The 14,394-nt window shown below is 45.1% G+C and overlaps 1 protein-coding gene across 2 annotated transcripts in view; it reads left to right on the forward strand.

Annotated features, from left to right (window-relative positions):
• Nucleotides 1-1,647: 1,647 nt before the first annotated feature.
• Nucleotides 1,648-14,394, forward strand: part of hm13 (histocompatibility (minor) 13) — a 77,085-nt gene continuing 64,338 nt past the window's right edge. For both annotated transcript variants that reach the window (XM_043710791.1, XM_043710790.1), the window contains exons 1-3: nt 1,648-1,902; nt 13,242-13,340; nt 13,462-13,544. In XM_043710791.1, coding sequence (XP_043566726.1) covers nt 1,708-1,902; nt 13,242-13,340; nt 13,462-13,544 — 377 coding nt within the window. In that variant the 5' untranslated portion in view covers nt 1,648-1,707. The remainder of the gene's footprint in view (nt 1,903-13,241; nt 13,341-13,461; nt 13,545-14,394) is intronic.

Below are 14,394 nucleotides of genomic sequence, written 5' to 3' on the forward strand. Positions count from 1 at the left end.
GGGGGAGGGTAGTTCAGAGGATCTCCTCATGGATCTGCTCCTGGGCCTGGCCAAACTGGCCATAAACAGGTGCAGGCAGCGGGCCACGGAGGGGGTCACTATGGCCAATTGCCTGGCCCTCTTTCATGGCTATGTCCGAGCCCTGGTGTCCTTGGAGAAGGAGCACTCAGTGTCTATCAAACACCCTCGAGCTGTTCAGGGAGACGTGGCACCTCAGCGAGTGGAGTGCTTTATTTCTCTCTCCAATTCTATTTGGATTTAATCCCTGCCTTCTCCTTCAATTTTTTGATCACCCACTATTGCCCTTTGATGAGAAGGGCACTGCCTGTCACTGGCCACCGTGGTGTTTCTTTTCTTCCTGTTGGTGGAAATTGAATAAAGATTTGTACACGTGTTGTCTTTCACTGTGTCTCACACCTGCACACACACGACATGGGTGGTGGGGAAAATATAAGCACTACTGCCGTTAGGTGGTGGTGTGGGAGTAAAGTTTTAACGGAAAAAAAAAACTTGTTCCATTTGCTAGCCCTTGTCCCATATGCCCCAAACCCTTCCTATTCATATATATTTCAAGATGACTTTTAAATGTTGTCATTGTACCAGCCTCCTCGACTTCTCTGACAGCTTGTTCCTGTCCCTATTTCTACAGGAGAAGGCTCGAAGGGCTGAGCAGCCTCTTCCATCCCCATTTTTTATGGGAGCAGGGTGGAGGGGCTGAGCGGTCTTGATTAGATTCCCTACAGTGTGGAAACAGGCCCTTTGGCCCAACCAGACCACACCGACCCTCCAAAGAATAAACCAGCTAGACCCATTTCCCGAACATTATGGACAATTTAACATGGCCAATTCACCTGACCAGCACATCTTCGGACTGTGGGAGGAAACCAGAGCACCTGGAGAAAACCGACACAGACACAGGGAGAATGTGCAAACACCACACAATCACCTGAGGCTGGAATCAAACCTGGGACCCTGGTGCTCTGAGACAGCAGTGCTAACTACTGAGCCACCGTGTTCTCCCAGCTCTTTTTCTTACAGATCCAGGAGTGGGTGGAGAGGCTGAGCGGTCTCCTCCTATCCCTATTTCTTACAGGAACAGGAGTGGGGTGGAGGGGCTGAGTGGCCACCTCCTCCCCCTCTTCTCCCTATTTCTTACAGGATCAGGAGTGGGGTGGAGGGGCTGAGTGGCCTCCTCCCCATCCCTATTTCTTACAGGAACAGGAGCTGGGTGGAGGGGCTGAGTGGCCTCCCCATCCCTATTTCTTACAGGAACAGGAGCAGGGTGGAGGGGCTGAGTGGCCTCCTCCTGTACCTATTTCTTACAGGAACAGGAGCGGGGTGGAGGGGCTGAGTGGCCTCCCCATCCCTATTTCTTACAGGAACAGGAGCAGGGTGGAGGGGCTGAGTGGCCTCCTCCTCTCCCTATTTCTTACAGGAACAGGAGCGGGGTGGAGGGGCTGAGAGGCCTCTTCCTCTCCCTATTTCTTACAGGAACAGGAGCGGGGTGGAGGGGCTGAGCGGCCTCCTCCTCTCCCTTGCACCTTGCGGTCTTCTGGCCAGTTGCTATGGTGATTCGGCCGGTTGCTGTGACGATGACGGTTTCCGGTGCCCTCCCTCCCGTTGCGCGACGTCACGTCCGCCGCCGGCCGCTAAGGAAACGTGGCCTTTTCCTCAGGCTCTGGACAAGGGGGAGGGGGGAAAAAAAACATGGCGGAGATGGAGAGCCCGCTGCCCGCCGACAATACCACCCTGAACGATACCGAAACCATCGCCGCCAACGCCACGGCCCGGTTCGTGGCGACTCCCGAAGGGTCGGCGGTGGCCTACGGGAGCCTGGTGCTGATGGCGCTGCTGCCCATCTTCTTCGGGGCCCTGCGCTCGGTCAGCTGTGCCAAGTCTAAGGTGAGGTATTGGGGCGGGTGGGCTCAGGCTGGGCCGGGCCGGGCCGGACTGGGCTGGACAGGTACCACCTCCTCCTCCTCCTTCCCTCTAATCCATCCAGCAGACGGGTCGAAGTTTTCTCCTGTTCCTTCCAAAAAACAAACTGAGCCACAGTAAGCTCACAAAGAGCCAGGTCTCCAACCCCAAGCAAATACTGTATATACACACACACAGGGCTGGAGAAACTCTGCAGGTCTGGCAGCATCTGCAAAGAGAGAAACAGAGTTAACTCTTCAAGTCCACTGACTGAAGAAGGGTCACCGGACTCGAAAGGTTAGCTCATATTTTCTCTTGGCAGAAGCTGCCAGACCTAACTTGCTGTGTGTGCTTCTCTTCAAATTGTGTAATGTTTTATTTGGATGCCTGTATGTTTGTGCTTTTAGTGATACTTCCAGGGGGAATGGCACAGCAGCTGAAGAAACCAGCTTGGGGGAAAAAGGAATTACATTTTTAATGCACGGTTCACAAATACAGGATGTACTTCTCAAGTATACCCTTTTGGTTTCATGCAAGTTACCTATGCCTTTGTCACTGTTTAAATTGTTTGCTTGTTTGTGTTGGATATCTATATACTTGGTTACGTTGTTTTATATATTAGAAGGCGTTAGAAAGGATATAGGAGAGTTCAAGGGAAGTAACCTAGTTAGGAATCCAATCATGATATTGTGGAGAAGCAGGGGCTGCTCTGAAAGAAGAGGAAAATATAATGATGTCAGACATGTTGAGAATTGTGAAGGATCTGGTTTGATTAGATTAGGGAGGAACTGTTCCTATTGACAAAAATATTAAGAACTGAAGGACACATACAAGGAGAAAATGAGGACTGCAGTTGCTAGAGAGCAGAGTCAAAAAGTGTGGTGCTGGTAAAGCACAGCCATTCAGGCAGCATCTGAGAATCAGGAGAGTCAACGTTTTGAGCATAAGCTCTTCATAAGGAATGGGTGGGGTGGCCCAAGGGTGCTGAGAGATAAATGGGAGGGGGTGTGGGGCTGGGGGTAAGGTAGCTGGGAATGCGATAGGTAGATGATGGTGGGGGTGGTGGTGATTGGTCAGAGTAAGGGTGGAACGGATAGATGGGAAGGAAGATGGACAGGTAGGACAGTTCAAGAGGGTGGTGCTGATTTGAAGCTTTGGAACAGAGATAAGGTTGGGGGAGGAGAGATCCTGAAGAAGGGCTTATGCCCGAAATGTCGATTCTTCTGTTCCCTGGATGCTGCCTGACCTGCTGCGCTTTTCCAGCAACACATTTTCAGCTCTGATCTCCAGCATCTGCAGACCTCACTTTCTCCCCGGAGGAGAGATCAGGAAACTGATGAAATTGACATTGACCCATGTAGTTGGAGGGTCCCAAGGTGGAAGATGAATTCTTCCACCAGTCGTCAGGTGGTTAGAATTTGGTGGTGGAGGTAGCCCAGGACTTGCATGTCAAAATGCTTCTGTAGAAACGTTATCCCTTATTTCTGATTTCTCCACCTCTGCCGCATCTGCTCCTAGGAGGACCAATTCCACTCCAGAGCATCCCAGATGGTCTCCTACTTCAATGATCGCAATTGCCCTTCCCACATGGTCAACAATGCCCACCAGTGCATCTCCTCCACTTCCTGCAACTCTGCCCTTGAACCCCACCCCTCTAATTGCAACAAGGACAAAGCCTCCCTGGTCCTCACCTTCCACCCCGCCAATCTCCAGGTATAGCGTATCATCCTCTGCCATTTCCATTAACTACAGTCAGACCTCACCACCAGAGATGCACTTCTCTCCCCACTCGTTTAAGCATTCTGCAGAGACTATTCCCTCCGTGACTCCTTTGTTAGGACCATCACCAACCCACCCTTCACTGTCACCTTGCCAACATAAAACCTGCACCCACACCCTCTCTCACCTCCATCCAAGGCCCCAAAGGATCCTTGCGCATGCAGCAGAGATTTTCCTGCACCTGCAAACACCTGATCTACTGTGTGCGTTCCTCTCGATGTGGTCTCCCCTACATTGGGGAGACAGGATGCCAATTTGCAGAACGTTTCAGAGAGCATCTCTGGGAGACATGCATCAATCAACCCCACTGCCTTATGGCCGAAAACTCTGTCAAGGATATACAAGTCCTGGGCCACTTCCACTGCCAAATTCTAGCCACCCAACAACTGGAGGAAGAACACCTCCTCTTCTGCCTTGGGACTGTCCAATCACACTGGATCAATATTGATATTCTGAGAATGTGTTGCTGGAAAAGCGCAGCAGGTCAGGCAGCATCCAAAGAACAGGAGAATCAACGTTTTGGGCATAAGCCCTTCTTCAGGAATGAGGAAAGTGTGTCCAGCAGGCTAAGATAAAAGGTAGGGAGGAGGGACTTGGGGGAGGGGCTTTGGAAATGCGATAGGTGAAAGGAGGTCAAGGTGAGGGTGATAGGCCGGAGTGGGGTGGGGGCGGAGAGGTCAGGAAGAAGATTGCAGGTTAGGAAGGCGGTGCTGAGTTCGAGGGATTTGACTGAGGCAAGGTGGGGGGAGGGGAAATGAGGAAACTGGAGAAATCTGAGTTCATCCCTTGTGGTTGGAGGGTTCCCAGGCAGAAGAGCACCTCCTTGGCAACACGACGGTTGGAGGAAGGGCGCCTCCATGGCAACACGACGGTTGGAGGAAGAGCGCCTCATCTTCTGCCTGGGAACCCTCCAACCACAAGGGATGAACTCAGATTTCTCCAGTTTCTTCATTTCCCCTCCCCCCACCTTGTCTCAGTCAAATCCCTCGAACTCAGCACCGCCTTCCTAACCTGCAATCTTCTTCCTGACCTCTCCGCCCCCACCCCACTCCGGCCTATCACCCTCACCTTGACCTCCCTCCACCTATCGCATTTCCAAAGCCCCTCCCCCAAGTCCCTCCTGCTACCTTTTATCTTAGCCTGCTGGACACCCTTTCCTCATTCCTGAAGAAGGACTTATGCCCGAAACTTTGATTCTCCTATTCCTTGGATGCTGCCTGACCTGTGCTTTTCCAGCAACACATTTTCAGCTCTGATCTCCAGCATCTGCAGCCCTCACTTTCTCCTCCAATATTGATATTCACCAGTTTTCTGATCTCCCCATCCCCTACCTTATCCCAGATCCAGCCCTCCGAATCAGCACCGTCCTTTTAAAATGTCCTACCTGTCCATCTTCCTTCTCACCCTATCACCATCAACACCCCCCCCCCCCCCCCCCGTCTACTTGTTGAATTCCCAACTCCAGCCTAACGTCCCTCCCATTTATCTCCCAACCACCTTTCCCCACCCCTCCCCCATTCCTAATGAAGAGCATCTGCTCGAAATGTCGATTCTCCTGCTCCTTGGATGCTGCCTGACCGGCTATGCTTTTCCACCACACTTTTTGACTTTGACACTGATACAAGGTGATTTTGGTAACAGGTAACTATGACGTTAGGAAAATCTTTTACTTATCTGGTGAGTGGGTGCAATCTAAAATTCACTGCCTAAGAGTGTGGTGGAGGCAGATTTTATCACAGCTTTCAAAAGAGAACTGGACAGTTGGTTGAAGAGGAAACGTTTGGTGGTGACGGAAATAAAGTGGAGGAGTGGAAGAAGTGATTTGCTCTTGCAAAGAACCAGCACAGATATGACAGCCCAAACGTCCTCACTCTCTGTTTTAATCATTCTGTTGATTCTGTGTATCTTTGATAGTAAGATGATAGGATAGGTGAACAACATCTGCAGTCCTCACTTTTGCCTAATTGAAAGAATATGACCATTTATATGGTAGCTTTCCAAGCACATGTTTCTGGTCATCCAAAGTGTAGCTGCTGTTGTAGTCATCAATGAAGTGGAGGATCATGAATATCATGCATAGAAGCTTGAAGTTCTAGTGAATCTTTATAAATTGCTAACGAAAACAGATATTGCTGGAAAAACTTTGCCGGTCTGGCAGCATCTGTGAAGAGGAAACATAAATAAAGTTTCTGAGAACTTTATAAATTGCAAGTTTGGTCCCAGTAAAGTTGTTCTCTCCTTCTGGGCAATGCTTTGGAGAGCATGCAGAAGGGATTTGCTTAAATGGTTCCAGGAATTTTAATTGGATAAACTAGAAAAACTGAGGTTATTTACTCTTCCTGGAGCAGGGACAACTTGAGAGCAGATTGGATGGATGTGTTTAAAATTGACCAAAGGTAAGATGAAATTGAGAGACTGCTTCCAATGTGTGAAGGATCAGAGGGTACAAATATGAGGTGGTTGCTTAAAGGACTGGAAATTACACAAGCAAATGTTTTGATATACTGTGATTAATTTCAAAGTGCATTGTCTAATGTGTGGTAGGAACAGATTATATTTTAGTTTTCAAAAGCAAATTGCAAGAGGAAGCATTTCAGACACTGGGGGAAGAATGGAAATGCGGGATGAGCTAGTTGGGGTTTTTAGCTGCCTCCTGTGATGTATTGTTCTTATCCTATCTCTACTTCATCTTTCCTGTCTAAACAGTGTGTCTTACCATGTCTTTTATTGTATTATCCATCTTAGGAAATTTATGTGCTACTCAATTAAAAGAAAGTTGAGGATATACTTAATAAATCAAATAGATGACATCAGGTGAGATGCTAACCTATTAAGCACCATTTCATTGTTCTCAGAATTGATAGCATATTTACTGTTAGATTTTAAGGCGATACATTTTGAGATTTGTTCTGATAACCAGTTCAAAGAAAGTATTGTGCACTGTATGGTACAATCAGTCCAGCCCATTGCAACTTTGTAAAGCATCCTAATTAGTCTTTCTCTCCTGTTCTTTCTCCATCGCTCTGCAAATTTACAGCCTTACAAGTATGTCTGATTCCCTTTGGAATTCACTATTAAATCTGCTGTCACTGGGGTTTGCTGCAGTGAATTCCTGACCATAACTTACTGCATAAGAAGAGGTGTCCTCATCTCTTTTTAATCAACTATCTTCCATAAAAGCATAGCTGCAAGGTGTAATATTCTGATGTTTGACTTTACTTTTAAGGCCCTCTTTAGCTGTCTTTCTCCCTTTGCTGAGACTAGATTAGCATTCCTGCACAAATTGCCAATGGTGCAGGTTTGGCTTTGTGGTCTTGATGTGGCTACACCCATGTTGTTAATAGAGTGGGAGTTTGTGGATTTTGATCCTGTGACAATGAAGGAACAGCAAAAAAATTCCAAGTTAGGATGGTTTGTGGCCTGGATGGAACTTGCAAGTGGAGGTGTTCTTGTGCATCTGCTGCTCTTGTTTATCCAGGTGATACAGGTTGTGGGTTTGGAGGAGCTGTGGAGGAGCATTGGCTGCAATACTTCTTGTGTAGTACACAGCATTGGTGGATGAGCTGCTGATAAAGTGGACTGCTCTGTTCTGGGTGGTTTCAAGTATTTAGATGTTATTTGAGCTGCATTCATCCAGCCAAGTGGTGTATTCTGTTGAACTCTTAACTTGTCCTTTGTAGATGGCGGGCATGCACTGTGAAGAGTCAGAAGGTTACTTTCCATAAAATTCCCAACTCTGATCTACATTTGTAGCCACAGAATGTATATGGCTGGTTCCAGTTCATTTTCTCATTAATGTTAGTGGAGGAGTTGATTATTGTAGTACTGTTCAATGTTAAGGGAAGGTGGTAGACTATTGCTTGTTGGAAGTGGTCTCTGTTTGGCACTTGCAACGTGTAAATATTTCTTCCCACTTATAAATCCAAATCTTGATATTGTCAGGATTTTGCTATGTATGCAAGCTTCTGCTTCATTTTGTCAGGAGTTGCAAATGGTGCTGTACATGGTGGAATCAAACATCTTTACGTCTGACTTGATAATGGAGGAAAGATCAGCATTGAGGTCACTGCAGATGCTTAGACCTCAAGCTGTCTAAAAAAACTCTTACAGTGATGTTCTGTGTTGAAGATGACTGGACTCCTAAATCCTCTTCCTGTAACCAGAAAAGTTTTTTTGTCCTGTGAATTTCGATTTTCATAGAATCATAATAGAATCCCTACAGTGTGGAATAGGCCATTCGGTCCATTAAGTCCACACCAACCCTCCGAAGTGCAACCCATCTAGACCCACCCCCTACCTTATCCCTGTAACCTTGCATTTTTCTTAGCTGATCCACCTAGCCTGCACATCCGTGGACACTATGGGCAATTTAGCATGGCTGATCTGCCTAACCTGCACATCTTTGGACTGTGGGAGGAAATTGGAGAACCCAGAGGAAATCTGTGCAGACATGGGGAGAGCATGCAAACTCCATACAGACAGTCATTCGAGGTTGGAATTGAACCCAGGTCTCTGGTGCAGTGAGGCAGCACTGCTAGCCACCGTGCCACTTAGGGTCTTGATGCTACACTTGGTTAAATGCTGCCCTGATGTCAGAGGCAATTACTCTTGCCATTCATGTAGAATTTGGCTCTTTGTAATAAGGTCAGATGGTGGCTGGCCCTGGAGGAACCCGAATGGAGTGTTGGTGCAAAGGTTAAGTGACTCTCTCGATAGAACTGTGGGCAACCTACCCCTCACTTTGCTGATGATTGAGAGAAGATTGATGGCACAGTAATTGGATGGATTGAATTTGTCCTGCATTTTATGTATAGGAAGATCTCAAGTCATTAGGGAATCTAGTCTAATTTTCTGCCTTGTCTCTTCAATACCAATGTTGTAGCTATACTGGAACAACTTGGTTAGGTTTACAGCGAATTGGGGAGCACAAGTCTTTAGTACTGCCACCAGCTGTGATCAGAGCCCATAGTCTTTGCTATATTTAGTGCGCCTAACTATTTCTTGATCTTGTGGATTGAATTGCTGATGTTGTCTGGCTTCTGTAATCTCAAGAGAAGGCTATATTGACTGATCAACTTAGCATGTCTACCTGAAGATGGTTGTAAGTACTTAAACCTTTTCTTTTTTACTGATCTGGTGGCTGTGCTAACATTGAGGATCAGGATAGTCCAAAAGTCTCCAGATTCCTAATTTAATTCTAATCCTCCATTCACAACTGTGTGTGGCAGGATTGCAGATCCTTGATCTGATTAAGTGCTGACGTCTGTGCTTCTTTCTCTTTCATGCATTGAGTGCTGTGTTTTTGCTTCAGGCTGTCACCGCTTGGAGCTATGTGATGCTGCTCCTGGCATCCCCTCCTACGCACTTCATTGAACCATCATGGATCTCCTAATTTATTAGTAATGGCAGAGTGGAAGATAAACCTTTCCAAGAAGTTGATTATGTTGAATACAGTTCCACTGTGCACATCATGTGTATCCAGTATTTGACCTGCTGGATCTGTTGTGAATCCAACCTTTCTAGTGTAAGACAAATCGTGCAACACAATGGATTGTGTTCTCAATGTGTAGATGGGATTTTGTTTCTTCAGGGAACATTGATGGTCACGCATATCAGTGTAATCATGGAAAGACCCAAATGCAATGAGTTGCTTGGTGAGACTGTGCTCAAGTAGATTTTTATCTGACTACTGGCTGTAGGTGAAAGGTCAAGATTAAGTGGTGCTGGAAAAGCACAGCAGGTCAGGCACATCTGAGGAGCTGGAAAATCGACATTTCAGTTAGGAGCCCTTCATCAGGTGCCAACTGTCTTTCAAGGCTCAGTCTGTGGGGCTGTTGAGCTGCCCTTTGTGATGGGCGACAACAGCTTATAATGCCTGTGAAAGGCCTTAGACAATATGTTCGAAACCATTTAACCATTATAAACTCCTCTTGTCTTTTATGATTCTATTGAAGACAGAAGTAGATATAGCTCTTGTGCTTAGTGATCAATGGGCATGGAGGGGAGGGAGGTAGTGAGGGGCATTATTAAGGTATTGAGCTCAGTGATCAGCCATGAGGGGTCTAATGGCCTATTCTGTCTTCTATTTTTCTATGTAAAACATGACATGCAGGTCAGTAAGGAGTATTTACTCAATTTTTTAAGGAGTGTCTTGAGGACGAAAGTAAGATTTGAGGGGGGATTCTAGAGCTTGGGACTTAAGCAACTCAAGATTTAGTATCAGTGAGTGAGTGACTGATAGACCAGAATTAGAGGAGACCAGATATTTCGGATGATGGTGGGACTGATTTAAGACTAGAGGTGGTGAAAGAAGAGACCATGTTGAGATTTGAAAAGAGGTGTGAGAATTTTGCAATCCAAACAACTTCTTGGCTGGGTGGCTTGTGTAGTCGAACTAGTATGGGTGATATTGCAAATTAAATCACCAAATTTCCAGAGGCACAAGCTGCGGTGCTTTGGATGACCTCCAGTTTGAGGGTAGGATTTGGAAGCCCAGCCAGCAGTACATTGGAATAAGTCAATCCAATTAAAACAAAGGGCATTCTAGTCTCCTGTTACAAGTATTTTCAGTATGAGAGCACCAGTTCTTCCAAGTGTTGCTCAATGTGGAATTGCATGATTCATCAGTTGAAGTAGCATGTTTGGTGATGATAACAAGGTTTTTTGACTTTTTGGTGAAATGCTATGAGACTTGAGGGATGTCTGTAATCAGTGTTCGAAACTCCCAAGGCACCTCCATGTCTGGGTCTGTCCTGCCAGGGCACACAATGTATCCAGGGAAGGTACTGGTGAAGTCGAGAGTGTTGGCAGGAAGGTCTGACTCTGTAAATGTGGTTTATTAGTTTTTTGCTTGATTAGCCTGTTTTCCTAATTTTGGCATGTCCTTGGCTGGTAAGGAATTTGCAGCTGGATGTGTGCCTTTAACATAATCAATGCCAGAGTCAGTGTCAGGTAATACTTCCAATTCTTTCTTAGACTCTTTTGTTTTGTAGCTTTTGTTGCAACTGAATGATTTGTCAGATCATTTGAGAAGACCATGTATGAAATTCAAGTCTCACACCCAATCCAGTAAGTCCATCTGACAATATAGTTAACTACAGATTGCTTTATGAGGAGCGATTATGTCAAATAGATCTGTGTTCTCTCTCGTTCAGAAGTGATCTCATTGAAATAAATGATCAGTTTCCGTGGTTAGAGAATGACCCTGCAGAATATGGTAAAATTGGGATAAGAGGACAGCCATTTGGGATTAGGATGAGGATGCATTTCTGCATTGTTACTAAACTTTGAAATTCTCTTCAAAGTTTGGGTGAAGATTTGTAGCTCGGGTGCTCGTTGTTGTGGTTCTGTTCGCCGAGCTGGAAATTTTTGTTGCAAACGTTTCGTCCCCTGTCTAGGTGACATCCTCGGTGCTTGGGAGCCTCCTATGATGCACTTCTGTGGTGTTTCCTCCGGCATTTATAGTGACCTGTCCCTGCCGCTTCTGGTTGTCAGTTTCAGCTGTCCGCTCTAGTGGCCTGTATATTGGGTCCAGGTCGATGTGTTTGTTGATGGAGTTTGTGGATGAGTGCCATGCTTCTAGGAATTCTCTGGCTATTCTCTGTTTGGCTTGCCCTATAATGGTAGTGTTGTCCCAGTCGAATTCATGTTGCTTGTCGTCTGCGTGTGTGGCTACTAAGGATAGCTGGTCGTGGCGTTTCATGGCTAGTTGATGTTCATGGATGCGGATCGTTAGCTGTCTTCCTGTTTGTCCTATATAGTGTTTTGTTCCGTCCTTGCATGGGATTTTGTACACTACATTAGTTTTGCTCATGCTGGGTATCGGGTCCTTCGTTCTGGTGAGTTGTTGTCTGAGCGTGGCTGTTTGTGTGCTGTCATAAGTCCTAGTGGTCGCAGTAGTCTGGCTGTCATTTCTGAAATGTTCTTGATGTATGGTAGTGTGGCTAGTCCTTTGGGTTGCGGTATGTCCTCGTTCCGTTGTCTTTCTCTTAGGCACACACACAGACCAAATCCTGAACTATGAAAGCAACCACCCCAACACACACAAACGAAGTTGCATCAAGACACTAATCAAAAGGGCCACAACACACTGCAGCACACCAGAACTGCAAAAAGAGGAAGAGGAACACCTATACAAGGTATTCGCCAAAAACGGATACCCCCGCAATTTCATCAACACCAGCATGTGCAAAACTAATGTAGTGTACAAAATCCCATGCAAGGGCTGCACAAAACACTATATAGGACAAACAGGAAGACAGCTAACGATCCGCATCCATGAACATCAACTAGCCACGAAACGCCTCGACCAGCTATCCTTAGTAGCCACGCACACAGATGACAAGCAACATGAATTCGACTGGGACAACACTACCATTATAGGGCAAGCCAAACAAAGAACAGCCAGGGAATTCCTAGAAGCATGGCACTCATCCACAAACTCCATCAACAAACACATCGACCTGGACCCAATATACCGGCTACTACAGCGGACAGCTGAAACTAACAACTGGAAGCGGCAGGGACAGGCCACTATAAATGCCAGAGGAAACACCACAGAAGTGCTTCACAGGAGGCTCCCAAGCACTGAGGATGTCACCTAGACAAGGGACGAAACATTTGCAACAAAAATTTGAAATTCTCTATTCCTAGCAGGTTGGATGCTCTGTTGGCTTTATTCCTGGTTGCCAGATTTTTAATGGAAAAAGATAACTAAATTATGTACAGTAAAGTTGTTTTCCTTGGGTTTAGTTTTGAAATAATTTTGACCAGTTCCTAATTTCTGTACTCTCTTTTTCCAGTTTAGGTGTGCCTCATACATCTTGTTGCCACAGTAAGCCTCACACTACCAGTGATTGATGTGTCGCACCTTGAATTTGCTCACTGTATTTCAAAAAAAAGTGAGCAATGACAAGGTCCTAGCATCTCGAGTCCACTTTGAGTTTAATTATTTCAGATAAAACTGACATGATTGTCCCTACTGTATCACTGCAGATGGAATTATGAAAATATACTTTTAGGAGTAGAGATGAGTGACTGGAAAAATTCATACCTTTGTCCCTACTAGTAGCTTTATTCATTTAATTTGATCATTTCTCTGAAGACTAAGGCAGCAAACAAATTCCTTGATCGTTAATTAGTTGTGAAAGACTTGAGTGTTACATATAATGAAGATTTTTTTCACTGTTTTTTGTGGAGTTCGAGCACTTGCATGTGTAAAACCTTGGCATCCCAATTACCTAGGATTGGATAAATGATACTTGGCACTTTTATTTTATTCTCACTGTCTTTTCCATGTTGTAAACACAGTGGGTTTGAGATTATTTGCTTGGCTGGAGTTAAATGTTTTCCATAAATGGGTGTTGTTGTTTTAAGCCTATCAAGATAAAAATGAAACCTCTTTGGTGATGAAGGAAAATGTATTTTGCTTCAACTTAATTTGCCTTTAGTTAAAATATTTATAAAAATAAATTCTGACCTGAACATCTATTAAATATTTAGCCTGATCTTGAACAAATTGTATAACCATTTTCTTTTTATTGCAGAATTCCTCTGATATGCCAGAGACCATTACAAGTCGAGATGCAGCCAGATTCCCCATCATTGCCAGCTGCACACTGTTTGGCCTTTATCTATTTTTCAAAGTAAGAATACTTGTCATATTGTCCCTCAATTTAAGTGCTTAGTCTTGATTTCCATTATCCTTTGCCTTACCAACAGCACTACACTAAGTACTAAACTAACTGCAGCGTTTTCTGCTTTCAGATATTTTCTCAAGAATATATCAACTTGCTGCTGTCCATGTATTTTTTCATACTGGGTATATTGGCTTTGTCTCACACTTTAAGGTATGTGGTCTCAGTCCTGTGGAGGAAAAATGAATCATTTGCTGTGCAGCAAATGTTTATGGTTTGTTGTGTGTGCAACATAACACTTTAACTCTATGCTTCAATAAAGAGCTCTGGTTGATTTAGTTGACTGGCATTTTAGAGAGGAAATGTTTTCTGATCCTGGGTACATGGGAAGGAGAGAGGAATGAGGTGGGCAAAGAATGCCAAGGCCCCTTTTAACTTCTTGCTGTCTGAGAGTTGACTTTTATTGTCTAATAGTATGGTGCCAACTAGAGCTCTTAAAATCGAGTTGTTCATTGTCGGGGGGTGTTTTCAAGTATGTAGAATCATACGGTAAATGAGAGGTTGTTTGGCCCGTCAAGTCCGTACTGTCACAACTGCACTAAATCTAGCACTTTTGGGGGATACCTATCTTTAATTTTTACTTGTATTTTTTGAAGGAAGCCTCAGTTAAATAGAAGCTGAATGTAAAGTGAAGCTGTACAGGTAAAATAGAAAGAAACAGGGAGGGTTCGTTTTCTGAGGAAGCAAAAACAAAGTGAAAGTTAGTAATCAATACTCCTAGCAAACTGAACATGTTTGAAACGTATATAAGAGAACACCAATATGTCCAAGCTGGGTTTTCAATGGCCAAGTACTGACTAGCTGAAGAAAGCAAGCTGACAGGCTAGATCAGAGGTTGCTGTAGCATTTTGTTATTTGAAAATAACAATCAATCAATGCCCATTTAAGCTGAGTTGAGCAGCTTTCGCAGATGTCTGCATTTTGTGGCATAGTCTATGTCCGTGGAACCCATTGAGTGCTGCTGTTGGCTAGGGGTCACAAGAGCTCCGAGAATGAGAGTAGC

Source organism: Chiloscyllium plagiosum, chromosome 20, assembly GCF_004010195.1.
Source record: "Chiloscyllium plagiosum isolate BGI_BamShark_2017 chromosome 20, ASM401019v2, whole genome shotgun sequence".
Taxonomy (NCBI): domain Eukaryota; kingdom Metazoa; phylum Chordata; class Chondrichthyes; order Orectolobiformes; family Hemiscylliidae; genus Chiloscyllium; species Chiloscyllium plagiosum.